Genomic DNA, 25,824 nt, shown 5'->3' with positions numbered 1-25,824 from the left:
CTTCTGTTCTCAAGCATTTCATATAAGAAATACTCAACCTTCCTTAGAATCCAGATAGTACTCAGAGTTATCCTACAAAATGTTTAGGTCCCTGCATGATCAGTGTACCAGATCAGATTTTCAAACTATTTCTTCTCTTGTTGTTTTTATATTATGATGAATGGTGAAGATTTCTGGAGACCTGAAAAGTGCATACCATTAATTCAGTTGTTCTCAACTTGTGGGTCCCCAGATGTTTTGGCCTTCAACTCCCAGAAACCCTAACAGCTGGTAAACTGGCTGGGATTTCTGAGTTGTAGGCCAAAACACCTGGGGATCCACATGTTGAGAACCACTGCACCAATTAGTTAACACTTCAGTGGCCCCAATAAAAGTATTGCTCATCTTTGATATTTATTTTGATATTATTATTATTATTATTATTATTATTATTATTATTATTATTATTATTACCCTGCCTTTCTCCCCATGGAGACCCAAGATGGCTAACACAGTGATTTGGGGGTTTATGGATTATACAGCTGTTTGAGGAGGGTTTTTTGTGTGTGACAGGTATGACTTGAGAAACTGCAAGGTGCTCCTGGTGTGAGAGAGTTGGCTGTCTGCAAAAACATTGCTCTGGGGATGCCCAGATGTTTGATGTTTTACCATCCTTGGGGGAGGTTTCTTTCATGTCCCCAATGGGGAGCTGGCACTGACATAGGGAGCTCAACCCGCTCACCCCAGATTCAAACTGCTGACCTGTCAGTCATCAGTCCTGCTGGCACAAGGGTTAAACCCACTGTGCAACGTTTGGGGAGTTATGCAGATAGATATATAGATAGAGACAGAGATAGATATAGATATATAGCTTTTAATTTAAGGTAGTCCAGATCAAGGCAAAGGATAAACTTATTTTTTCACAGAGGATAGCTGAGGTAATTCTTTTTTTACTAAAGAAAAGTGACAATGCAGTGCAAAAGACAAAATTGCATATGGCTGTTGCTTGCTTTTTATTTGGAAAGAAAAAGAAGCACATACTTTCAATTTTGAACATGCTTGTTTGGAGGGGGAATATGTAACTGCAGTCTTAGGAAGGCCATACAAACTACATTGCTGAGAGGAGGAAAATGACTGTAAAAGAATGGGAGAATTGAAAAATTCTGTCCTATTAATTCTGGGATGGTTACAACCTGTGATACTGAACAAACTGACTATTCTTCTACACATTCTGTAAAAACAAGCTCAATATAAAGAGACCTGTGATAGAAAGCCCAAAACAAATAAGAAAACAGATAGCATTGCTGTTTTAATATACAGAATAGAAAATGATTAAATGCATTTGTGTTCTTACTGTTCATTAATACTGCTTTACAAGCCATGTGGCAAAAAGGGAAATATTATCAAAAGCAGAAGCAAATAATTGGTTATTAGCATATTGTATGTATGCATCTATAGCATTTTCCCCTCATCTACTGGGAAGCCCTTCAAAGCATCATCCTACATATAAATACAAGCCATCAGTTCCTGTTCTCATCCTTATAATCTAAAACGGACATAAAATGATGGAGTCAGGGCGAACATAAAAGATTTCAGGTTCTTCCACAGAGAAAGGATGTAGTGTGTTTCTACCATTGCTTGAGAGGGAGCTCTGTACAAGTAACAACAGTGAAACTGCATAAACAGCAGTTACCTCGGAATAGTACTATTTTAACCGACTAAAGATCGACCGTATCAACATATAAATGATTCTGTACTGAAGGAAATTTTTGTCACCTGGATAGTTATTAATTCAAAAAGTTTTCCCCCTCTTAACTACAGTGACCCATCAAATGTTTTAGAACCTCATCAGATGAGTGCATGCACTGCAGAAATGGGAGTCCCACTGAGGCCATCAGATGACGTAAGGGCACTTCTGATGGGACTCCATGGATCTTGGAAGACTATCCTACTCAGACAACGAGAGATCGCCTAAGTAAGTAAGTAATACGAAATAATGTACACAATGTATACAAACTTTATATCATGCACCCAAATCAGAGCCATACACCCTTCTTCAAGAGTTGGATACTACCCGACTCCAAACAGCCTTAAGACAGGAGAAAGCGGGGGAAAGATGGGTAAGGACATGAGATGGCTGGCCATCCCTCAAGACAGGGAAAGACAGGAAGGCAAAGGGTTAGACAGTTCCCTCTACTTTCCCCCGCCTCGTCTGATGAAGTCCTGTGTGTATTTGCTTCAGTAACCAAGCAATACAAATGTAAAAACACTGTTCATACTTGTCTTACTGCAGTAATCACATTATTGTTGAAGTCATCCTCATTTTGGGGGATTTCATCTCTCTTTCCCACATATTCAGTAGAGGCTCCTGGCCTGTATAATTATTTGAAGGGCAGCAATTGTTTGGACGGAGGAATTGAAGGCTGATTCCTCCATTTCCATCTCATGTGCCTGAATCTTGTCAGTCATAATAGATAAGAATAACAGCATAGTCTCAAATCTGCAAATGCCCACTTTTTAGGCTATTGGTTGTATGTTGTGTGGTTTATGTTTCATGATGTTTTATATTTTATTGGTTTTACTGTTTTTAATATAGTTGACTATTATAGGTTTTTAATTATGTTACTCTGTAACCTTTGTTTATATTGGGCTTGGTCCCCATGTAAGCCGCTCTGAGTCCCTTCAGAGAGATGGAGGCGGGACATAAGAATAAAGTAGTAGTAGTAGTAGTAGTAGTTATTATTATTATTATTATTATTAAGTAACAAAAGGCTATTGCATTCAGGTTTTTCAGCAAATGAAATTATGCTGATATAAATAAAATCTTTTTGACTCCTCATTCCCTTACACATAGGAATACAGCACATCAGGATTGTGGATTTGACTGTAATTCCCAAGCCACTTAAGGCAGTTCTAAAAAAATATCAATGGATTTAAATGGATTTAAAGGACATATTTTAAATGAGTGATTGGGATTCTAATGTGGCAGTGTTTAAAACTGTCCTTTACAAGCTGGACTATCCCCAGTTCAACTCTCATCTCATCTCATCTCATCTCATCTCATCTCATATATATATATATATATATATATATATATATATATATATATATATATATCTTAACCTCCTTCTCTGATATGGTAATTATATTTATAGGTCTGTTATAAGGATAGTTGAAATAGTATGTGTCACCGTCTATGCTGATCATTTCATGCAGTTCAAAGCTAGCTTCAAACTGTGGTGGTGAGACAACACTCCTACAAAAGCCCTCAATGCACATCAATGCTCTGTAGTTTATGTAATCACTATCCAGATATCAAACTAATTCCAGAATGCCTTATGTAACCATCTGTATAGAAAAAACTCTTTAATACTGGTTTGAAAGTGCATTAAATGCATATTGTATATGTGAATCATTCTGAATGTAGACAGTCCTAGGCTCAATTCTTAGCATATTCAGTGAAAGGATCAGATAACTGGTAATGCAAAACACCTCCAGGTGGAAACCTAGAGCACTACTAAAGGCACCAGCAGATTCTGTCTGATTTTGAAAGTCACTAGGGTCAGCTTTAGTCAATGTTTGGATGGGAGAGCAGCAATAAATACCAGGGGCTCTAGGTTATATTTCAGAGGAAGGGGCTTTCAAAACCACCTCTGAGGATTTCTTGATTAAGAAAACCCTACGAAATGTAAGGGACTGGTAGACAACCTGAAAACACACACATTATCAATGAAACTGAAAGTCCTGGATAGATGGAAGAAAAGATTTGGCTCAGCAAACAACTTCACAAATGAATACATGATACTCATTATAAAATCTAGATTTACTTTTAATTTTGAAGACAGGTATACTCTTGCTTTTGACTTTGCAATGTAAATATTCTTAATGCTGTATTGCTTAAAAACAAAACATGTAACCATAACCACAATGAGCAAACCTATGGTTTTAAAAAGTACCGTCCTTTGTTACCCACATTTAAGACAGTTGTATGAAAGTCAATGAATGTTAGAAAAGAAGTACCTGCTAAACACTGTTGATATTTGACAGCCATAAATATTAGAATACAGTTTCAACTATGTGTTAAATAATGAGCAGCCAGCATACTTAAACAAGAAAATCTGTCAAATATTTCCAGGTCTAAGCTGTTTCTAAATACCAAAGTCTGAAGCACCACCAGCCACTCCGCCTATAAGCTGGTTGAAAATTCTCACAATTAAAAGTTAAACGATTTACATTCAATGAACAAGCAGCACATGAGCTTGAAACATAACAACTTAACTTTCCCATAATTCCCTTGGTAAGACATACCTTTTTTTCATTCACAAAAAAGATCAGCTCATGAGATTCTGTTGCTCCAAGGAGAGACATTATAGAATGTGACATTTCTAGACTCATTCCAGTTAAGCCCCGATCTAAACTTCTGTCCACTCCCAAGCAAATTACAAGTGCATGATCTTGTCATCTGAAAGCTATTTACCAAAGTATGGGGAGGAACATATTGATCTATGAAGGGAATATGAGTGAAGAAAGCTACTAGGGCCTCATTCCACATAGTCTGTGCTCCATTTTCATGCACTTCATGAAAGTAGTCCCACAGAGGCCATCACATGACACAAGGGCACTTCTGGTGGGACTCCATTTTTGCAGAGCCCAGAATGCATTTTCAGGAATCAAGTGATACCTGACTCCAAACAGTAAATAAATTAAAAAAGACAGGGAAAGAGGGCAAGGATATGGGGTGGCTGGTCATCCTAGAAGACAGACCTCAGCGATCAGGAATGAAGTAAGGCCCAACTTTTTTTCTGTTTCTGGGATGAGGTTGTAAGTAAAGACAGTAGATGGCACAGCAGGACAGGAGAACTTGTGGCCCATCAGTTTGGACTGCCAATTAGCACAAGAGGTTTCATCAAGCAATGATGGGAGTTACAGTCCAAAACCTGGAAAATGGCATTCTTTATCCCTGTACAGGTTTGATATTGTAGATAGTTGGTTGTTATTTTTATTGACTGCCATCAAGTTGACCTAGGAGACCTCCAAGCCACCCTGTCATCACCATCTCAGGTTTTGCAAATTTTGGGTGGTGGCTTTCTTTAGTATATCCACCTGTAATGATCTTCCTCTTTTCCTGCAGCTTTCTTCTTTGCCAGGCCTCATTGCCTTTGTAGTAGTCAATGTATTCTCATATGTTAAAGGTGTACAACAATCTCAGCTTAGTCATATTGTCTTCTAGAGACAATTCAAGCTTAATTTGCTCTTATACATTTATTTGTCATTTTGGCATCTCATGACATCTGCAGAACTCTCCTCCAGCATATTTCAAATGTTGACACTCCCCCGATCAGTTTTCCTCACTGTCTAGCTTTAACAGCCATACGTAGAAATAAAAAAATAAATGGTGTAGACAATCCTGATTTTGGCATGCAAAAATGAATTTTTTACACTTGATCTCATCTTGTTCTTTCATAACTGTACTTCTAAGTCCAAGTATTCTCTTGGTTAAAAATATCCTCGGGATTGTGCAAGACCTGAATGTTTTATGTATTGTGTGTGACTGTTGTTTTATAGTTTTATAATTTTAATGGTTTTACTCTATTGTCATTGTTGTTGTTTTGATATATGTTGTTTTATACACGTCAGGCATTGAATTTTGCCATTGATTATGTTGGGAACCGTTTTGAGTCCCCCTAGGGGTGAGAGAAGCATATAAGTGCAGTAAATAAATCTATATAAATAAAAATGTAATGTTCGTTTGTGGGATTAACAGAACTCGAAAACCACTGGATGAATTGACACCGAATTTGCACACAAGACACCTAACAACCCAATGTATGTCCTTCACTCAAAAAATTGATTTTGTCATTTGAAAGTTGTAGTTGCTGGGATTTATAATTCACCTACAATCAAAGAGCATTCTGAACCCCACCAATGAAGGAAGTGAACCAAACTTGGCACACAGTTCTCCCATGACCAACAGAAAATACTGGAAGGGTTTGGTGGGCAGTGTTCTTTGGTTTTGGAGTTGTAGTTCACCTACATCCAGAGATCACTGTGGACTCAAATGATGGATCTGGACCAAACTCTACATGAATACTCAATATGCCCAAATGTGAACACTGGTGGAGTTTGGGGAAAATAGAATCTTGACATTTGAGAGTTGTAGTTGCTGGGATTTATAGTTCACCTACAATCACAAAGCATTCTGAACCCCACCAACAATAGAATTGGGCCAAACCTCCCACACAGAACCCCCATGTGGGCCACAGCAATGCGTGGCAGGGGACGGCTAGTAGTTTTATAATTTTAATGGTTTTATTCTATTGTTAATATTTTTGTTTTGGTATATGTTGATTGATACATGTCAGGCATTGAATTTTGCCATTGATTCATGTTGGGAACCCTAGGGGTGAGAAAAGTGGTATATAAGTGCAGTAAATAAATAAATAATAAATAAATAGAGTTGGAAGAGGAAAGGCAGCAGATGATCATCAGTCATAAATGTCACAAGATAGTTGTATTAGATCCTTTTGCATTTGATCAGAACCTAACTGAGCAGACTGTTCCATTTTCCGATCCCAATTCAAAGCCCTGAATGGTTTGGGACCTGCCTACCTGCATTTCCATCTACGAACCCATGCAATCTCTTCGATCGTCCAGAGAGGCCCTGCTCTCGCTCCTGCCTCCTTCACAGGTGTGACTGGTGGGGGCGAGGGACAGGGCCTTTTTGGTGGTGGCCCCTCGACTCTGGAACTCACTCCCTAAGGACATCAGGCATGCTCCAACTTTGGCAGTCTTTAGGAGGAGCTTGAAAACATGGTTGTTCCAGTGTGCCTTCCCAGAATAATGATCCCTTAGCATTATATCCTCTAAAAGCACTTTATATTGATTTAAGATTGCATGTATGTTTCCACCAACACCCCACCTCCTCTATCTTGTTCATGCCCAGCATTATTTTTTAAACTTTAATTACATTTGGCCCAGCCATAGATTTTAAATGTGTTTTGTGCTATTGTTCAATGTTTATGCTATTTGTGTATGAGATTTATTTTAATTGCTTTGTATTAGTATTTGTATTTTGCTTTGTACTGTGGTTGTTATTGCTTGATGTATTGTGGGTTCGGCCTCATGTAAGCCGCACCGAGTCCCTTGGGAGATGGTAGCGGGGTATAAATAAAGTTTTATTATTATTATTATTATTATTATTATGGCCCATCCAGTCCAACCCCTTGCCAAGAAGCAGGGTTTTTTTTTTTGTCGTGTCAGGAGTGACTCTTGGTGTGAGAGAATTGGCCGTCTGCAAGGACGTTGCCCAGGGATGCCTGGATGATTTGATGTTTTTATCATCCTTGTGGGAGGCTTCTCTCATGTCCCCGCATGAGGAGCTGGAGCTGATAGAGGGAGCTCATCCGCCTCTCCCCAGATTCGAACCTGCGACCTGTTGGTCTTCAGTCCTGCTGGAACAGGGGTTTAAACCACTGCACCACCGGGGGCTCCTAAGAAGCAGGTAAAAACTGCATATAAAGCACTCCTGACAGATGGCCATCCAGCCTGTTTCAGGGGAGACGTCTTCCTGGACTCTGCATAGATAACGTGAAATCATGGATAACTGCAAGTTCTTTTGAAATAAAGGACTTATGGCCTAAGAATACCATTGTATTGTAATGGAGGACCTGGAACGCCCATATTATGTCGGCCGTGGATCAATAAGGGAAAGCCAGATTTGACCCAAGGGAGGCCTTGAGTTTGGCGCATGAGCTCCACGAGGCTCATGGAGTTGCCATAAGGAGACAGGCAACTTGAATTCATAGAATCATAGAATCAAAGAGTTGGAAGAGACCTCATGGGCCATCCAGTCCAACCCCCTGCCAAGAAGCAGGAATATTGCATTCAAATCACCCCTGACAGATGGCCATCCAGTCTCTGTTTAAAAGCTTCCAAAGAAGGAGCCTCCACCACACTCCGGGGCAGAGAGTTCCACTGCTGAACGGCTCTCACAGTCAGGAAGTTCTTCCTCATGTTCAGATGGAATCTCCTCTCTTGTAGTTTGAAGCCATTGCTCCATTGCGTCCTAGTCTCCAAGGAAGCAGAGAACAAGCTTGCTCCCTCCTCCCTGTGGCTTCCTCTCACATATTTACACAATTCATTTTATACTGCGTTGTAGCCTATCCATATTTCAGGAGCGGCTTTTGCACGACCTGCTCCTGTCTTCCCTCAGTGAGACCGGAAACTCAGGATACCGCACTTCAAAGCGAGACGCTCCCGAAGAAAGATGTAATTTCCGCCTCCCTCGCGCAGACTGTGACGCACTTAAGACCGCCCCCCAGCCACGCGCACGCCTCTCCGGCCGAGAAGCGCGAGGCTGCGCGTGAAGGGGGCGGGGCCACGGCGACATTGCGGTGGGCGGGGCCAGCCTGGAGCTTGAGAGAGAGAGAGAGAGAGAGAGAGAGAAAGGTAAGGGACTCCTCTGAGGAGAAAGGGTTGCTGCTTCCTTCCTTCCTTCCTCCCTCTCCAGCGAGGCGCCTGGGCCTCAAACCCGAGGCCCGTTGCTTGAAGGAGGGCAGGGGAAGGAGGCAGAGGGCTCTCTACACCCTTCTGCTACTGACTCTCTTCTTGTCTCACAAAAACCGCATTGAGAGGGAAAGGTGGCCTAACTCCCAGCAGCTCCCTTAGGCTTAGAGCCCTCAGCCTCTCTTGGAGAGCCCAAATCAACAGCTTTGTATAGTCACAAAAGCGATAAGGTGTAATATATATTTTGTAAAACAATGTTGTGATATAACACCAAGACAAGTGTGCAAACAGATCAAAGTTAGAGTGGTTCGTGTCATCGCATTTTCCCTTTCTGTGTATAATAATAATAATAACTTAATAATAACGTGCCCTTGCAGAATATGTCAAGGAAAGCCAAGAACCTGCTTTAATTGAAGTCAATAATTAGAAACTTCTCAAAGCACAGCAGATAAAAAATCAGTACAAGAAAACTGCACTCCAAACCACAGCTGGCACAACTAAGCATTGCATTGGCAGTTCCTTGACAAAATTGATGGAAAAGTTGACAGAGAGAAGACCTGGTTATGGCTCACAAATGGAACCCTGAAGAAGGAGACAGAAGGCCTGATTCTTGCAGCTCAGGAGCAAGCCATCAGAACCAATGCAATTAAGGTCAGGATCGAGAAATCAGCTGATGACCTAAAATGCAGACTGTGCGAGGAAGCTGATGAAACCATGGACCATATCCCCAGCTGTTGCAAGAAAATTGCACAGACGGACTACAAACAAAGACACAACTTTGTGGCCCAGATGATTCACTGGAACTTGTGACACAAGTACCACCTGCCAGCAGTAAATAATTGGATTATAAACCCGCAAAGGTCGTGGAAAATGAACATGCAAAAATTCTGTGGGACTTTGGAATCCAGACTGACAAAGTTTTGGAACACAACACGCCAGACAACACGATTGTGGAAAAGAAAAAAGTCTGGATTATTGATGTCGCCATACCAGGTGACAGTCGCATTGTGGAAAAACAACAGGAAAAACTCAACCATTATCAAGACCTCAAAATTGAACTGCAAATGTGAACATTGCCTCTTTTGTATTGTATCTTAAAAGAGAAGACCCGGGGGAATGGGCCGTTTTTGAGGGGGAAAATCAGGACTTAAAAGCCAAGTGTCACATATGTAACACTTCCCATTGAGGGATCTCAACATGATGGTGTCAGAGTGTATATCAGAGAGTAGGGACATGTCCGATGTTTTCCTATACTATTTGTCATAAACCAGTACAAGTGGTTCCAGTGGTCATCGACACACTGGGTGCCATGCCAAAAGATCTCAGCTGGCATTTTGAAACAATAAACTGACAAAATCACGATCTGTCAACTGCAAAAGGCCACTTTACTTGGATCTACATGCATCATTCGAAAATACATCACACAGTCCTAGATGCTTGGGAAGTGTTCAACTTGTGATTTTGTGATACGAAATCCAGCATATAGATCTCGTTTGCTGTGACATACTGTGTTTTTGTGGCAGTAAAATAATGATAACTTTTATTTTTATACTTCACTTCCATCTCCCCAAAGGGGCTCAGGGCGGCTTACATGGGGCCAAGCCCAAACAACAGGGTTAAAATGTAGCAGATTAGAATGCATAGCAACAATTTAAAACAACAACATAACAAAATATAAAACAAACATCAAAACCAACAACTAGCATAATTCAGGTCTTTATATGGGTGGGCAGATTGGTGCACAACAATTCAGAGGATAGGGCCAATGTGTAAAGTCCTTAAGTCATATAGCAGCATTAAGAATAAGAGCAATATAAGAAGGATCATTCTGATTTTGGATACAACAGTAGTAAAGTGTGTGGTCAAAATTGTTGGGTTGTAACTGGGGCCAACTGTCAAGGGAAATAGTCAAACGCACAGCGGAATATCTATGTCTTAAGGTCTTTGTGAAAAGTGGATAGGGAGGGTGCTAGTCTGATCTCCCTGGGGAGGGAATTCCAAAGCTGGGGGATGACAACCAAAAAGGCCCCTCTCTCGTCTCCTATGAACTGCGACTCTGATGGAGGCGGAAGCGAGAGAAGGGCCTCGCTAGAAGATCATAGAGACCGTGGGGGTCCGTAAGGGAAGAGAAAGCTAGGCAAGTGAAGAAAGCTGATAGGAAGAAAACACCATGTAACAAAATCTGGAAAAAAATCCTGTTCCTGATTTGAAAGTGTTACTTGCTGTTTCATTCTGTGGTCCTTACTTTTGAAAGTAGTTGTTCTACTCCAGAAACTTCATGTTTCTGGCTGCCACTAAGTAGGTTGAATTGGTTGAGACTCTGAGATATTCATTAAAAAAGATAGCAAAATATGCTGCAGAATGTCCTGCCAAAACAAAGTTTTTGAAGTTTAATAAACCTTTTCCATGATTTTATGATAGAACTAATTAGGAAATGCCGCTTTGAGCCCCTGAGGGACAGATAAAGCAAGGTATAAATAAATATAATAAATATAATAATAATGACATTATGTTCAAAGTACCCCTGACAGATGGCCATCTAGCCTCTGTTTAAAACGGCTCCTTTGGAGGTTTTTAAACAGAGGCTAGATGGCCATCTGTCAGGGGTGCTTTGAATACAATAATTCTGCTTCTTGGCAGGGAGTTGAACTGGATGGCCCATGAGGTCTCTCATGAGATTCTATAAGTCTATTTATAACCTAGGAAAGAAAATCATGTTAAATAGTGAAAACAGCACCTTTGAAAGGTGGTCCTGCAGGAGAATCATAGAATAATAGAACTGGAAGAGATCACATGGGCCATCTTGTTCAACCTCCTGCTATGCAGGAAAAGCACAATCAGAATATCCCTGACAGATGGCCACCCAGCCTCTATTTAAAAGTTTCCAAGGAAGGAGCTTCCACCACACTCCGATTATAATTCACAAAACCTCATGCTACATTTAATTGGTTTGTCTTAAAGGTATTCTTTCCTTCTTTTTTCTTTGCACAGAAACATATTGTGGCAATTGCGATTTAGAAGAGCTTGTATGGACATACTTGCTCTGTTGCTTGTAAAAGAAGGGCAGCAGCATAGCAGTATTGAGGATATTTAAAGTATTTCTTTAGAACAGGGTCCCCAAACTAAGGCCCATGGACCGGATGCGGCCCTTCAAGATAATTTACCTGGCTCCCTCCTAAACTGGGCCCCCTGGGGGTGCAGCAGGTTAAACCACTGAGCTGCTGAACTTGCTGACTAAAAAGTTGGTGGTTCGAATCCGGGGAGCGAGGTGAACGCTTATTGTTAGACTCAACTTCTGTCAGTTTAGCAGTTTCAAAACATGTGAATGTGAGCAGATCAATAGGTAACGCTTCTGCAGAAAGGTAACGGCACTCCATGCAGTCATGCTGGCCACATGACCTTGGGGGTGTCTAAGGACATCGCCATCTCTTCATCTTAGAAATGGAGATGAGCACTAACCTGCAGAGTCAGACACAACTAGACTTAATGTCAGGGGAAACCTTTACCTTTACCCTCCTAAACTTTACACTTTGGGTCGCCCTAAATCTGAAATTATTTGAAGGTGCACAGTAACAGCAATTCTAATTAACTTGACTCTCTTATCGGCCAAAAGCAGGCCCACATGTCCCATTGAAATACTGGTAAGTTTAGGTTGATTAAAATTGTTCTTCATTTTAAATGTATTTTTCTTTCATGTCTTTTTGAACTTCAAATATGCTATGTACAGTATGCATAGGAATTCATGTTTTTTTCAACTGTCATACATAAATACACAGAGTCTGGGGGACTGAGAACCAGCACTCTCTTTAAAACTTTTGAGGACATCTGCTTTAGAACAGCTACGGAATCATTCTGGTTGTTGAAATGAAAATAATCAGAGTAATTCATTGTCCTAAGTGTAATTTTTGCTGCTGTTACAGGTGTACAACGTTAATTGCAAATGCAATGGATAACAGTGATAATGAAAAGGTGGTAGATATTATTCGACTTAATGTTAGAGGCTGCATGTATACTGCCCGGCGTGAATCTTTATGTCGTTTTAAGGAATCAATGCTAGCATCGATGTTCAGCGGACGGTTTCCTCTAAAAATGGATAATACAGGTAAAATAATACATATTGTTAATGGCTAGAAAAAAAGAGTTTTTATTGTACACTAATAAACAAAAGGTGAAAAAACTGAAGTTTATGTACACAATTGTATAGCATACTGTATATACTAATGTATAAATTGGCCTCATGTATGAGTTGAAGGCTGGTTTGGGGGTCAAAATTATGGATTTTGATATGGCCAATGGAGAATTTGAGGGTTATTTCTCTGAGACGGAAAGCAACACCACTTCAGGAAGCCAGCTGCCCCAGACTACTGCCACCATTATCCTACCTAGGCATTTAAAGAGGCCAGAAATTGTGCCACGTTAGAGGGAGTAGAGCAGCTCAGCCTCCCATAAGGATGGTAAAACATCAAACGTCCGGACATCCCCTGGGCAACATCCTTGTAGACGGCCAATTCTCTCACACCAGAAGCAACTTGCAGTTTCTCAAGTCGTTCCAGACACAAAAAAGTGGGTTAATGAGAAGCAGTAGAATTTTGAATTCAAATCTTCATGCATTCACGAGCTTCAAATATATTTCTGTAGTGAAAGTGGCACCTCCATAGATGGTTAGGATAATCCAGATTGCCGTGTTTTATGATGTTTGAGTGACTTTGAGCCACTCACTTTGCCCCACTCTGTTACAACGAAGTTATTACAGAGGTAAAAGGATGTGGAAAAACTACATGTGATGTTAGTGATGGATATGATTATTTTCTTCCTTTCCAGGAGCTTGCTTCATTGATCGAGATGGCAACCTCTTTAAATACCTCTTAGACTATTTACACGGAGAGGTTCGGCTTCCAGAAGATAAGCAAACACAAATTGCATTGCAGGAGGAGGCTGATTACTTTGGCATTCCTTATCCTTATAGCCTTGATGACCACTTAGCCAATGAAATGGAGACATATTCTTCAAAATTAAATCTGGAACTAAAAAAGGTATGCAAATGTATGTTTTTAAATTCTGCGTAGAGCAAACCACCAGGAAAAGTAAGGTGTTTGTCTTGGTGATGGCATGTCAGAAACTGAATAATATTATTTTCCCAAGAAATACCACTGACCTTAGGAAATGGCCAGCCATTTTTCAAAGCCAGGCACTGTCCATGATATTCCTAAGCAGTGTGTCTAGAATGGTTGTCAAAGAGAGGTTATCTGAAAACCAGAAATTGTCTTCACAGAGCAGGACTAGCTGTTTAGTGCCACTGTTAATGCCTGCCATTACTTATTACTCTCTATCTCATTCTTGGAAAGGAAGGGATTGTGAAATAATAATAAAAGGCTGCTTCTCTTTCTGCTTGTTAGGTATAAAATGGCTGTTTGACATTTGGGAGTCCTGGCCTCTCAAGAACATTTGTAGGAAGAAAAACAGCACATGGAAAGTTCCAACAACTGTTTTTTTGTTTTTAACAGTTCAAAAATCATCACCGTTTTTCAAGAAAAAAAAAGTTTTTTTTTCAACTTATGTGCTCTTTGGGAAACGTGCACAAAATAGAAATGGAGAACTGTGTATTAAAATGTTGCCTGTGTAGTGCTTGTTCTTTCACTGTGTACTGTTTCCTGTGTGCATTGTAAAGCTGCAACACATAAGCTGTGTAATATTCAGTGATGGGGGGGGGGGGGGGCGTACCTGTAGCTTTTGAAGCTACATATTCTGTTTTGTGCTTTGTCCCATTTTTAGAAGGAAGATGGCGTACAAATTGATGCAGGATTCCATTTTTTGCTTTTCTCGCCATCTTTTTGGAAAGCTCCCCTTGCCCACACCTCATAGGGGGAAAATGCTTTTAAACTTCTGCAACATTTAAAGATGCGAAATATTTTTGGCTGTGCAACATACAGTTTAGTCCTTTTTTTCTTGAACCTTTGTAAAGCTTTCCAGTAAACTTGTTTTATTTTTTGAAGCTCTGTAGCTTTCTTCAGGAAAAAAAATCAAGCAAAAAAGAAAATCAAAAGAAAAACCAATAAGTACTGGCTGTGATACTGGGTAGGATACCATGTCTGACCTTAGAAGTTGAGGCTAAGGTTAAATCATAAAATAAATTGTGTTTTTCAATCAGCCAGAGTGCTCTCAGTCCAGTGTGGGAAAGAAACATTCTGTGTATATTTCAAAAGGAGTTGTTATTATCATGGTTGTTGTATTTGTTGTGTGCTTTGATTCATTTCTGACCTATGGTAACCCTAAGACAAACTTATCATAGGATTTTCTTGGCAGAATTTGGTCAGACCAGGCTTGCCCATGTCTTCCTCTTAGGCTGAGAAACGGATCCATGGCTGAGAAGCTATTCAAATCCAAGTCTTCTTGTGCCCTGGTCCAACATACAAGCCACTATCCCACTCTGGCTCATTTCAAAATCCCACAGCCAGTTAATCACATTACTATAGTACCAATAAAGCCAATTCAGTGGTACATCTAAGGTTGTATTTTTTCTATCTAATCTAAGTCTGTCCAAAAGTCAGATTTTATTTTTTACATATAGTCAATAGCAGGGAACACCCACAAGTCAGTCAGTAAGATGATATTATGTTATCCACTGTTCTCTAGATTAGGAGAAATAAGGCTGCAATCCTATGCACATTTATTCTGAAATAAATGCCATTGAACTCAGACAGACATTTGAATGATTAGGCTATGTATTTTTATGTGGTGCTCTCTTTGAAATCCCACATTACAAAGCATATAACGATAACATATAATTGATTTTTCCCCCCCTCAGGTTCTCCTTGATTTTTGTAACTCTTATGGCTTAATATGCACTAAGCCTACCGTTTGGATTCTCCACTACCTCAACACTTCTGGTCCAAGTTGTGAGAGTAAGATCATTGGTGTCTATGCCGCAAAAGTAGATGGAACTGCTGCAATAGAGAAAGAACTAGGAGGAAGAATTCATAGTAAAAACATTTACAAACGGTGAGCGAATTCACAGCCATGCCATTGCATCAAAGTGTAGTTGTAATTTAATTCAATTCTGAAAGCTTTACATTTGCTTTTATAAAGATAATAACAGATTTATAAACTGTTTTCTTTGATGCCTTTGAAGTTCAGACAAATTTTTAGTTAAACAATTGTCTTATGACTTCATTCCTATACCTGCCTACCTGGTTGTGAACCCCATGGAACGGAATAGATTTTACTCTAGAGTCGATGTGTATAGAATTGCACTTTTAATAATATTAATATCAGTGGTTTAATATTTAAAAAACACTGAGCCCTAATTGAAACAATGAACGATTTGAGACTGATTATCTGAGAAACCTTTTATTCCCTGATAGAGCCTTTCACTCCTTGTGAAAGGCCCTGCTGACATATTGTTTGGAGGAAGGAAAGTGTTTAGCATAGTGGCACTCACAATATGAATACTCTTTCCTCATATCAGGGTATTTTTGGTGTGTACCATAGTAAACCTGGCTCTTTTTGCAAGCTTTCCCAGTTTTAGTGAATGCATAACATCTACCATATTTCAAATTTAGCAACAATAATTTATTACGGTCTATAGACCCATTAATGAACAAACAGTTGTTAAAAATTGTCCCATCTCACTGTCCAAAATTAGTATACATCATTTCAAGTAATACCTCTATCCAAAGTTAGTTCTTTCTCAGCCTTGTTGCCTCTGCGTAGGATTTTGCCACTATGAGGGTCATCCTGTGGCACTTCTCTAAAAGATATCATGCTTAATGTATTTCATACTTAATGTAAATGCTGCATTGTTTTATGTATTGTTCTATATTAATAGAATGTTCTGTACTCTTCAGATATAAACACGCTAAAATGGTCATTAATAAATAAATTGTGAACAAAGGAATTTTCACTATCCAAAAACAGAACTGAATCCAGCTAGAGCAGATCCATTTAATTTGTGGGACTGACATAGCTGCTGACATAAAATTCAACAGATGCTTTATTTTATCAGCTCATTGCCAGCAGGAATTAGTTTTAGTTCATATGTTCCAGAATATTAGTTGAGCAGTCTCTTTCTTGGAGTATTTGAACCATTATCTGGATTTTTTAAAACAAAACCCAAATGCTGTCTTTGCACACCAATAACTTTAGTCCCATTTTTTATTTACATGTGTAGGTGAAAGTGTTATTCTTATTTTGCACAACCCCCCCCCCCCCCCCCAAAACAATCATAATATATTTGCAATCTTCATCTGACCAAAATTATTGGTTAAAGCCAGTGGCTGTAATCTAGTGCAGAGGTAGCTGCATGTTTATTAAAATGATATAACTAAACTTTAGGTATAGTCCATTGACATACATTTTACTGATCTTATTTAAATACTTAAGCAATAATCACATTATTTTTTTCAGGTAAAGAAATATGCCAGAGAGCTGAGAAAACTGACTCCTCTATTTTAAATGTATATATGTTTGTATTTAGTAGATTTTTTTTTCAGGTTGTAGAATAATATGTCATTTTCTACTATTTTCTGCTACCTCACTACCTCTGAGGATGCTTGCCATAGATGCAGGCAAAACGTCAGGAGAGAACGCCTCTAGAACATGGCCATACAGGCCAAAAAAACCTACAACAACCCAGTGATTCCGGCGATGAAAGCCTTCGACAATACATTCTACTATTTTATTTTTCTACAGAGAGTCTGGAAATAATGTCCAATATATCTGGAGCTACTATTCTGTTACTGAATTGAAAATGATGATGGATGTATTTGAGGCTTGGGAAGGAAAAGGTTAGTGTTTATGTGTGTGTTTTAAGATTGTATGTATCAGAAATGATGGGGTTTTTTAATATCTTGAATATAGAATCAGCCAGTGAGGAACATCTTTGTAAATTATCAGGTAGCTTTCATCAATATAAGGAAAGAGAATAGTACAATTAGCTATATATAGTGGAGAAATCTACAGTTTGGCCAAATATTAGGTCATAATTATTTTAACCCATTTAAAAAGAAATATGTATACTGTAGTTGAACTGTATTGTCAAAATAGTCTAGTATTTTTTGAATTGTCATTGAGAAATGTGTATTCTCTTTACAATATCTTATCTATTGGTTGTTGAGCTTGCCAGTTTTGGAAAGAAGCTCAATAGATCTAATATCTAGTTTAGGGAAGCCTTGCCTCTGTTTATGTATTGTTTGCACTGTAAAACTGCAGCACATAAGCTGTCTAATATTCAGTAATGTGTGTGTGTGGAGGGGGAGTTGGATCTGTAGCTTTTGAAGCTACATATTCTGTTTTGTGCTTTGTCCCATTTTTAGAAGGAAGATGGCATATAAATTGATGCAAGATTCCATTTTCTGCTTTTCTCGCCATCTTTTTTGGAAAGCTCCCCTTGCCCACACTTCATAGGAGGGGGAAATACTTTTAAACTTCTGGAACATTTAAAGATGTGAAATATTTTAGGCTGTGCAACATACAGGATACTTCTTCAGAGAAGGCTTGCTGTTGCTTTTCTCTGAAGTTGAGAGACAGTGATATGCATATCAGTGAATCTTGATTAAAACAGTTCCCAAACCTGACATCTACCCTTCTTGAATATTCTGGAATTACAAGGTGTCAGTTATTGGCGAGTTCCGCGGGAACAGATAGAGTGTTGGACTCTTGAGGAGCGCCCTTTGGAAGGAAATCTACAAAACATGTCTCCTGTTCGTAAGCGGTATGTTCTTTGTATTGTTATTAATTTACTAATAGGATGGAGCTGAGGCTTCTTTTGGTTTAAGAAAAGCAATATTTGTATTAATTTTTTTTGCATGATGAAATAGGAAAAAAGTACATTAATATATAGATCATATACTATATATATTACAAATTCTCCTGTGCTAATTATGATTAACTCCAAGTCAAATCTACTAATTAAGAGTTTTACAAAATGTGATGTATTGTATAGTTACAAAATAATTTTAAAGGTAGTGTAAACATTTTTTAAGTTAAATGGATACTGCACAGTAGGAAAATGTGCAATTCACAAATCTTGAATGTGATGGTCTATTGCAGGGGCTCCCAACTTTTTTTTTTTTTTTGACAGGGGCCACTTTGGCCAGCCACCACTCTCCAACATTAGTACCAAAAGGTTTATGAATCAGTTTTTCGCCAACTTTAGATTTGGTTTCCTTATTTGGGGTGATGATTCAGAAAATTTCATTGGATAAACCACATCAGTTCTAGTTTCTGATACAGAACGTATGCCATTCAGTAGTCACCATCTACTTGCCCACAGAAAACCATATTTAATAAGCCTCGGAACTATAAGAGGGTTTTGCGAGACCAGTCACTCTTGTTGCAACAGTGTAGTAACAATGTGGCCGCAGACCATATTTTAGTTCTTGGGGACCACTGGTGGTCCACAGACCACAGTTGGGAACCATTGATCTATTTACTGTACATTAAATAGCTCACTGGACAAATAATCTCTTGTTCCTTAATCATGAGCATAAGACACAATACTTGAGACTGGTCAGTGCTGAATAATAAAGATGATAATTTCATTGGTCTTTGGTCCCACTCGTATGCTGTCCTAGTTATTCAATGGCTGATACATTAGAATTGCTGTGATGAAAATTTTCATGTGATACTGCAATAAAAGGAATGTTACTTAACATCAACACAGGCAACATTTTCAACTGCATACTAATTATAACCTGCATTGAACTACTTGAAAGTGCTTGAATTCATTTTCTTTTTTTTAATTCCCAGGCGAATAATAGATTTTCCCAAAGAGGAAGAAAGTCAGCGGAGCATTAAAATAAATCGAAAGCCAATTCAGTTTTCTGGTCCCTCAACAAGTACCCATATCAAAGTTAAAAACTCTGCTTCTTTAAAGATAGCAGTATCTCCTCCTCGTTCGTGTTCCCAGATCACTCATAAAAGACCCAGCAGAGACAGTTCGTTACCATGCAGTGAATTATCAAGCACTAAATCAACACGATTGACTAAAAGCTCAGGTACGTCAGGCAGAAACACTGAAAATGGAGTGGTCTGTCAAAAAACCCTGGATACGTCATTGTCCAAGAAGCCTGCTGAGAGTCGTGTTGTAAAACTCAGGCGGACTCCATTGCGTAATGAACTGTTAACTCAGGAGCACTCGTCAGTTCTAAGCAAAATGGTTGAGCAGCAACTTCCACCAGTTTCATCAGTTCCATCACTGCAGAATTTAGACCAGGATTTGGACACATCCTCCTGAAAACATAATGTTAAAATTGTTTACAGAATAGCAACTGAAACATAATTATTATCTGGTGCTGATACTATTGGTCTAGACCGAAAGGCTCCTTGCAGGACAAATAAAAGTGTCCTGTTATAACGAGAAGCCTTTAATATTTTTAAATGACTAATATCCAGTACTTATCTTTTTTATAACAAGAGATACCTGGATGTTTATAAAGTGTTTTGTATTACGCCCTTATTGTGTTGTATAGATCCAAAATGGAGTGTTAATCATTTCAGGATATGTTGTGATTTTAAACAGACATTCAATCTAAATATTGCAGTTTGTGTCCATTTGATATAACTCTGGAATTTTTCACTTTTTGTGTATTTTATGCTGATTCTGGGCAGCAGTGTGGAAGTCCCAAAGCCTCGTCTATCTGAACAGTGGAATTGCTGTTCAACAAATCTATCTTCTCTAGTTTTGCCTAACATTGCCCACACATTTTTGGAGTTTGGTTGTAACTAATAGGCTTTGGGAGGTTTTTTAAAAAGTTGAAATGTATACAGTTAAACATATATGATCTAAACTTCAGTATTACTCCATCTCCTGCAGAGGAATACTAATCCAGATTATCTCCAGGAACATCTGATTTACCTTAATGCTTCAGACAGCTATGAATTATTCTGATATGTAACTGAAATCTACATTGTAACACTATATTATTATTCCTCTTACTCCTTTATATATCTAATCAGCAGTTCCTGTTTGTGGCAGCCTTGAAATTCCTTTCCTTTAGCTTTTGCTTCCAGTGCTCTTCTTACTAATTTTGCTCATATTACATTTTGTCCTCTTCTCCAAATCTTCAAAATGTTATGTCTATCTAAAAATGTGACCAGAATCTTAATGATCCATTCCTAGATTGAAATACAGTACAGGTTGAACATCTCTTATCCAGAATCCCAAAATACTCCAAAATTGCCCACCTGGGTGGCTGAGATAGTGACACCAGTCCTTTCGAAGCATTCAGTGTACACAATCTACCTTTCATTCAGATAATTATTTTAAAATATGGTATAAAATTAGATATGTATACAAGGTATGTTTGAACTGTAAAATAAATTTTATGTTTAGACATGGGTCTCCTCCATTATAGACATATTTGCAAAGACAGGTATTCTAAAATTTGAAATAACAAAACACATCTGGTTCTAAGCATTTTGGATAAGGAGTATGCAACCTGTAGTGTTCTCTTTTGTGCTACAGACTTACTCTCAGATTAGTGTTTTACACACACTGGTTCAGATTTGTAGATTATTGGTGAAATTTATAAAAGTTGATTTGAATTCATTCTTTTCTCAGTTGTGTTAGAAATACTCCTGCAATTGAATGAGCTTCATTTTCCAGTTTGTAAAAACCTGGATAGACTTGGGCTTGTTGGTAAGGAAAGATAAGTGACTTGATGTCCTTTCTATCCTAATGAATTTTTACCCAATTCCCCCAAACATCCTACATTGTAACTAAAATTACAAGTTATGATACCATGAGCATTCAGGATCTGCTATGTGATAAGAAGTATTATTCTTGGAACAAAAATAAATGTACTATGGTTTTTATTTGAAACTAGCCATCTCCTGCCATGCATTACTGTGGCCCAGTCTGGTGATCAGGAAAATAAAGTAATGAGAAAGTGTTGGTTTCTAATATATGTAGTTTATTTATGCTTGTGGATAAACAGTATTTCAGTGCTGATGTGGTTTGCCTACTCTGGAACATGCAACATATCATTGTCCTTCTTTAGGGGTTCTGTTCAAATCTATGATACTATATGTGTGTGTGTGAATAATATATATCTATCTATATCTATGGCTGGATGCCTCTTTATCAGGAGGCCTTTGATTATGTTTTCTTGCCCCTTAAGGCAGTATTTTCTGTTGGTCATGGGAAGTTCTCTGTGGGAAGTTTGGCCCAATTCTATTGTTGGTGGAATTCAGCATGCTCTTTGATTATAGGTGAACTATAAATCCCAGTAACTACAACTCCCAAATGTCAAGATCTATTTCCCCCAAACTCCATTTGTGTTAATATTTGGGCAATTCCCAGATGACAAAACCAATGTTTGAGTGATGGTCACTCCTTGGGTTAGTAGGTGTCTTGTGACCAGATTTGGTGGCAATTTATCCAGTAGTTTTTGAGATATGTTAATCCCACAAACGAACATTACATTTTTATTTATATAGATGGTACATTCTTCTTGTTAACAATATACCTGATGCAGTAAAAAAGTGGCTTAAGATTTAATTATTGCTGAATTACCTTTCACAAGTGACAGAATACTGAACTTTGGGAGTGTAGTGTGACTAAGGCCCCTTCCACACAGTTGAATAAAATCCCACATTATCTGGTTTGAACTGGAATATATGACAGTGTGGACTCAGATAACTCAGTTCAAAGCACATATTGTGGGATTTTCTGCCTTGATATTCTGGGTTTTATGGCTGTGTGGAAGGGCCCTAAATTTCTACTAAGGCTTACTAAGACTAACTTGACTACTAATGTTTTGAGAGCCCCTTGATTTGTATATCTCTTTCATTGCTAATGAAAGAGATAATAACGCAGTCAAAATTACAGTAAACTTGCCTTCAGTGGTAAACACAAAACTTTTTGTTGCTGCGTTCTTAATTAAAGGACAAGAATGGCAAAACGAATGTTGGCTTCCCCATGAGTACCATAAGTTCTTTATTTTTCCTAAAGCTGTTTGTGCTGTTGTGTGTAGCATTATTCCCATGACAGTACAGTTTTGGGGCAGTGTGGGTAAACTAACTGCACATGCTGTACATACTTGTTTCCAGGTGATTGTAACAGAGGCAGGCAGAATGTGGTATATTTGTGTCCCTCGGTTGCTTTCCAACCAGTGTGCCCCAGCCCATCCGCTTTCTCCTCCAGCCAGATTAATCAGCCATTAGCTGGACAATAGGGGCAAGGCCATTGCTCTAATGCTATTATTAATATTATTTATTTATTTAAAACTTTTATATCCTGATCTTCTCTACCTCTGTAGAGGGACTCAGACTGGATAGTAACCCTATTAGATTTAATGAGAGGGGGGGCCTTTGTGGACTTCAGTAATCCAGTTTCTCCAGCCAGCTTGGCCAGTGGTGCAGTATGGTAAGAGGTGGCTGTGAATATTGGAAGGTTGAAAAGTAGCTTGGCTCTGCTTTAACCTCTAGACCAGCCATTCTGGGACAGCGGTTGAGGGTGATATGCAGCTAATAGTAGGTCAGTGACAGTTTGGATGATCTTATGTATTTTAATAATCTTTCCTCACAGTGTAGAGCAGTGGTTCTCAACCTTCTTAATGCTGCAACCCCTTAATGCAGTTCCTCATGTTGTGGTGACCCCCAACCACAACATTATTTTTGTTGCGACTTCATAACTAATTTTGCTAATGGTATGAATCATAATGTAAATATCTAATATGTAGGATGTATTTTCATTCACTGGACCAAATTTGGCACAAATACCCAATATGCCCAAATTTGAATACTGGTGGGGTTGTGGGAGGATTGATTTTGTCATTTGGGAGTTGTAGTTGCTGGGATTTATGGTTCATTTAAATTCAAAGAGCATTCTGAACTCCACTAACAATGCAATTGAACCGGACTTGGCACATATAACTCTCATGACCAACAGAAAATACTGGAAGGGTTTGGTGGGCATTGACCTTGAGTTTGGGAGCTGTAGTTCACCTACATCTAGAGAGCACTGTTAACCCAAACAATGATGTATCTGGACCAAACTTGGCATGAATACTCCATATGCCCAAATGTGAACACTGGTGGAGTTTGGTGAAAACAGACCTTGACATTTGGTAGTTGCTGGAATTTATAGTTCACCTGCAATCAAAGAGCATTCTGAAGCTCACCAATGAAACAATTCTGCCAAACTTCCCACACAGAACCCCCATGACCAACAGAATATACTGTGTTTTCTGATGGTCTTTGGTGACCCTTCTGACACCACCTCATGATCCTCCCCCTCCCCCCCCCCCGGGGTCCCAACCCCCAGGTTGAGAAACACTGGTGTAGAGAGCTCTCCTGCTGCAGTAGAGATTAGGACAGGTTCCCTCATCTCAGCTGGAAGAGAGTTCTGCATATATGCGGAGATGTAGAAGGGGGAATGAGCATACATGTCGAAATCAGAAAGGTTAATCACCCCAGTTGCAACCTACATTAGTGTAACACACAAAGGTCTATTAGGCAATTTGGGCAGAAGAGGGTCCAGGCAGATAGAATGTTACAGAACAAGAGACTATTTGAAGTGAACCATTCAAAATATTCAGACCATTCAATACATCTTAAAGGATGTAATTATACAAATATTTCCAGCTCTACATTTCAGTAATGGCAAAACAAGGGTCTCGATGTAAAGTTCAGTACCAGAAAATTATTTGCATAAGACTGAGCACGAGTTAGCCTGAATTACTCAGCCTGCAGCTTTTCATTAAGGGATGCAATTTGTGTGGCTGTAATAGCATTAGAAGTATAATGGAATGCAAAACCAATGATTATTTCATATGATAAGCACGTGGTTGCATTACAGTCTTTACTTGTTATGCCTAAAGCAAGTTTATGTATAAGATGAATAATAGCAAGAATCTCACATGGGAATTCACTTACATGAGAGATAGAGTAAAAATTGAGACCATTGAAGTGGCAGCTAAATCTGTCCCTGGCCTGGACGTCTGGCCCCTTCTGTGGACTCTTATTATTATTATTTTTTATTTATTTATTTTATACCCCACCTCTCTGCCCATGGGAACTCAAGGTGGCTAATAATCCACACTAGACAAATTTTAAAAGTGCAATACAAAAGTTAAAAAAACAAAAAATAACTGTGGTAAAAACAATTAAAATACAGTAAATACACTAAAACAGCTTTTAAAACTCATATTCCTCCCAATACCACCCAACCTCCCCAAAGCCCGCCCCTCCCCCTTCCCCAAACGCTTGATGGTGGAAGAAGGTTTTGACCTGCTTGCGGAAGATCCGCAGGGAGGACACTGGTCTCTCTTGGGAGGGAGTTACACAATCTGGCAGCAGCCCCAAAAAGGCCCTCACCTGTGTTCCCACCAAGCATGCTTGAACGGGTGGTGGGACCAAGAGAAGGCCCTCCCCAGTAGATTGTAGGTGTCTACCAGGTACATAGAGATACAGGTCTTCAGATAAAGTGGACCGAAGCCATATAGGGCTTTGAATTGTGCTCAGAAACACGTTGACAGCCACAGTGGAGTTGTATGCTCCCTGTATCCAGCCTCAGTTAGCAGTCTGATTGCTGCTCTTTGGAGCAACTGAAGTTTCTGAGCTCTTTTCAAAAGCAGCCCCATGTAGAACGCATTACAGTCGTCCAACCAGGATGTAACCAAGGCATGTACCACTACTGCCAGATCAAACTTCTCCAGGAATGGGCACAGTTGGCACACTAGCTTTAAGTGTGCAAAAGCAGTCCTGGTCACTGCTAGCACCTAAACCTTCAGGTTCAGAGCCAAATCCAGGAGTACTCTTAACTGTGAACCTGTATTTTCAGGGGGAGTGTAACCTCATCTAACATGGGCTGACTTCTTATTCCCAGATCTGGCTTACAACTGACTAGGAGCACATCTGTCTTGTCTGGATTAAGTTTCAATTTATTTGCCCTGACCCAGTCAATTACAGCTGCCAGGCATCAATTTAGCACAGGAACCGCTTCCTTTGAATGGTGAAAAGGAGTGATAGAATTGGGTGTCATCTGCCATTATAGATGGGACTGCACTCCAAAACTCTGGATTACCTCCAGATGTTTCATGTATATGTTGAACAACATGGAACAACACAGAGCCCTGAGGGACCCCACAGGTCAATGGCCAAGGAATCAAACAGTGCCCTAGCACCACCTCCTGAGAATGTCCTTCCAGGAATGAATGGAGCCGCTGAAGAACAGTACCTCCAAGCCCTGTCCCAAAAAGATGACTTAGAAGGATACCATGGTCGATGATATTGAAAGCCACTGAAGCGTTCAGAAGGACTAACAGGGACACCCCCCTGGTCCAGTTTTCATGTAGGTCATCCACCAAGGTGACCAAAGCAGTTTCTGTCCCATAGCTG

At 39.3% G+C, this 25,824-nt stretch overlaps 1 protein-coding gene across 1 annotated transcript; it reads left to right on the top strand.

The window, feature by feature from the left end:
• The first annotated feature begins 8,349 nt into the window (after positions 1–8,349).
• On the top strand, positions 8,350–21,374 carry KCTD18 (potassium channel tetramerization domain containing 18). Its single transcript, XM_060781901.2, has 7 exons — positions 8,350–8,427; positions 12,405–12,586; positions 13,306–13,517; positions 15,290–15,483; positions 17,173–17,267; positions 18,091–18,193; positions 19,231–21,374. Exons 2-7 carry the CDS (start codon positions 12,430–12,432, stop codon positions 19,715–19,717), a joined length of 1,248 nt encoding a protein of 415 aa, XP_060637884.2. The 5' UTR covers positions 8,350–8,427; positions 12,405–12,429; the 3' UTR covers positions 19,718–21,374.
• The last annotated feature ends 4,450 nt before the right edge of the window (positions 21,375–25,824 follow it).

Source organism: Anolis sagrei, chromosome 1 (assembly GCF_037176765.1).
Source record: "Anolis sagrei isolate rAnoSag1 chromosome 1, rAnoSag1.mat, whole genome shotgun sequence".
Lineage (NCBI taxonomy): Eukaryota > Metazoa > Chordata > Lepidosauria > Squamata > Dactyloidae > Anolis > Anolis sagrei.
The sequence above is the reverse complement of the archived record's forward strand: the minus strand, read 5'-3'. Positions and strand labels throughout refer to the sequence as shown.

Coding starts and splice junctions, on each gene's coding strand:
- KCTD18 (XM_060781901.2), top strand. CDS start 12,430: ATGGATAACAGTGATAATGAAAAGGTGGTAGATATTATTCGACTTAAT. Junction 12,587..13,305: donor TCTAAAAATGGATAATACAG/GTAAAATAATAC, acceptor CTTCCTTTCCAG/GAGCTTGCTTCATTGATCGA. Junction 13,518..15,289: donor TAAATCTGGAACTAAAAAAG/GTATGCAAATGT, acceptor TCCCCCCCTCAG/GTTCTCCTTGATTTTTGTAA.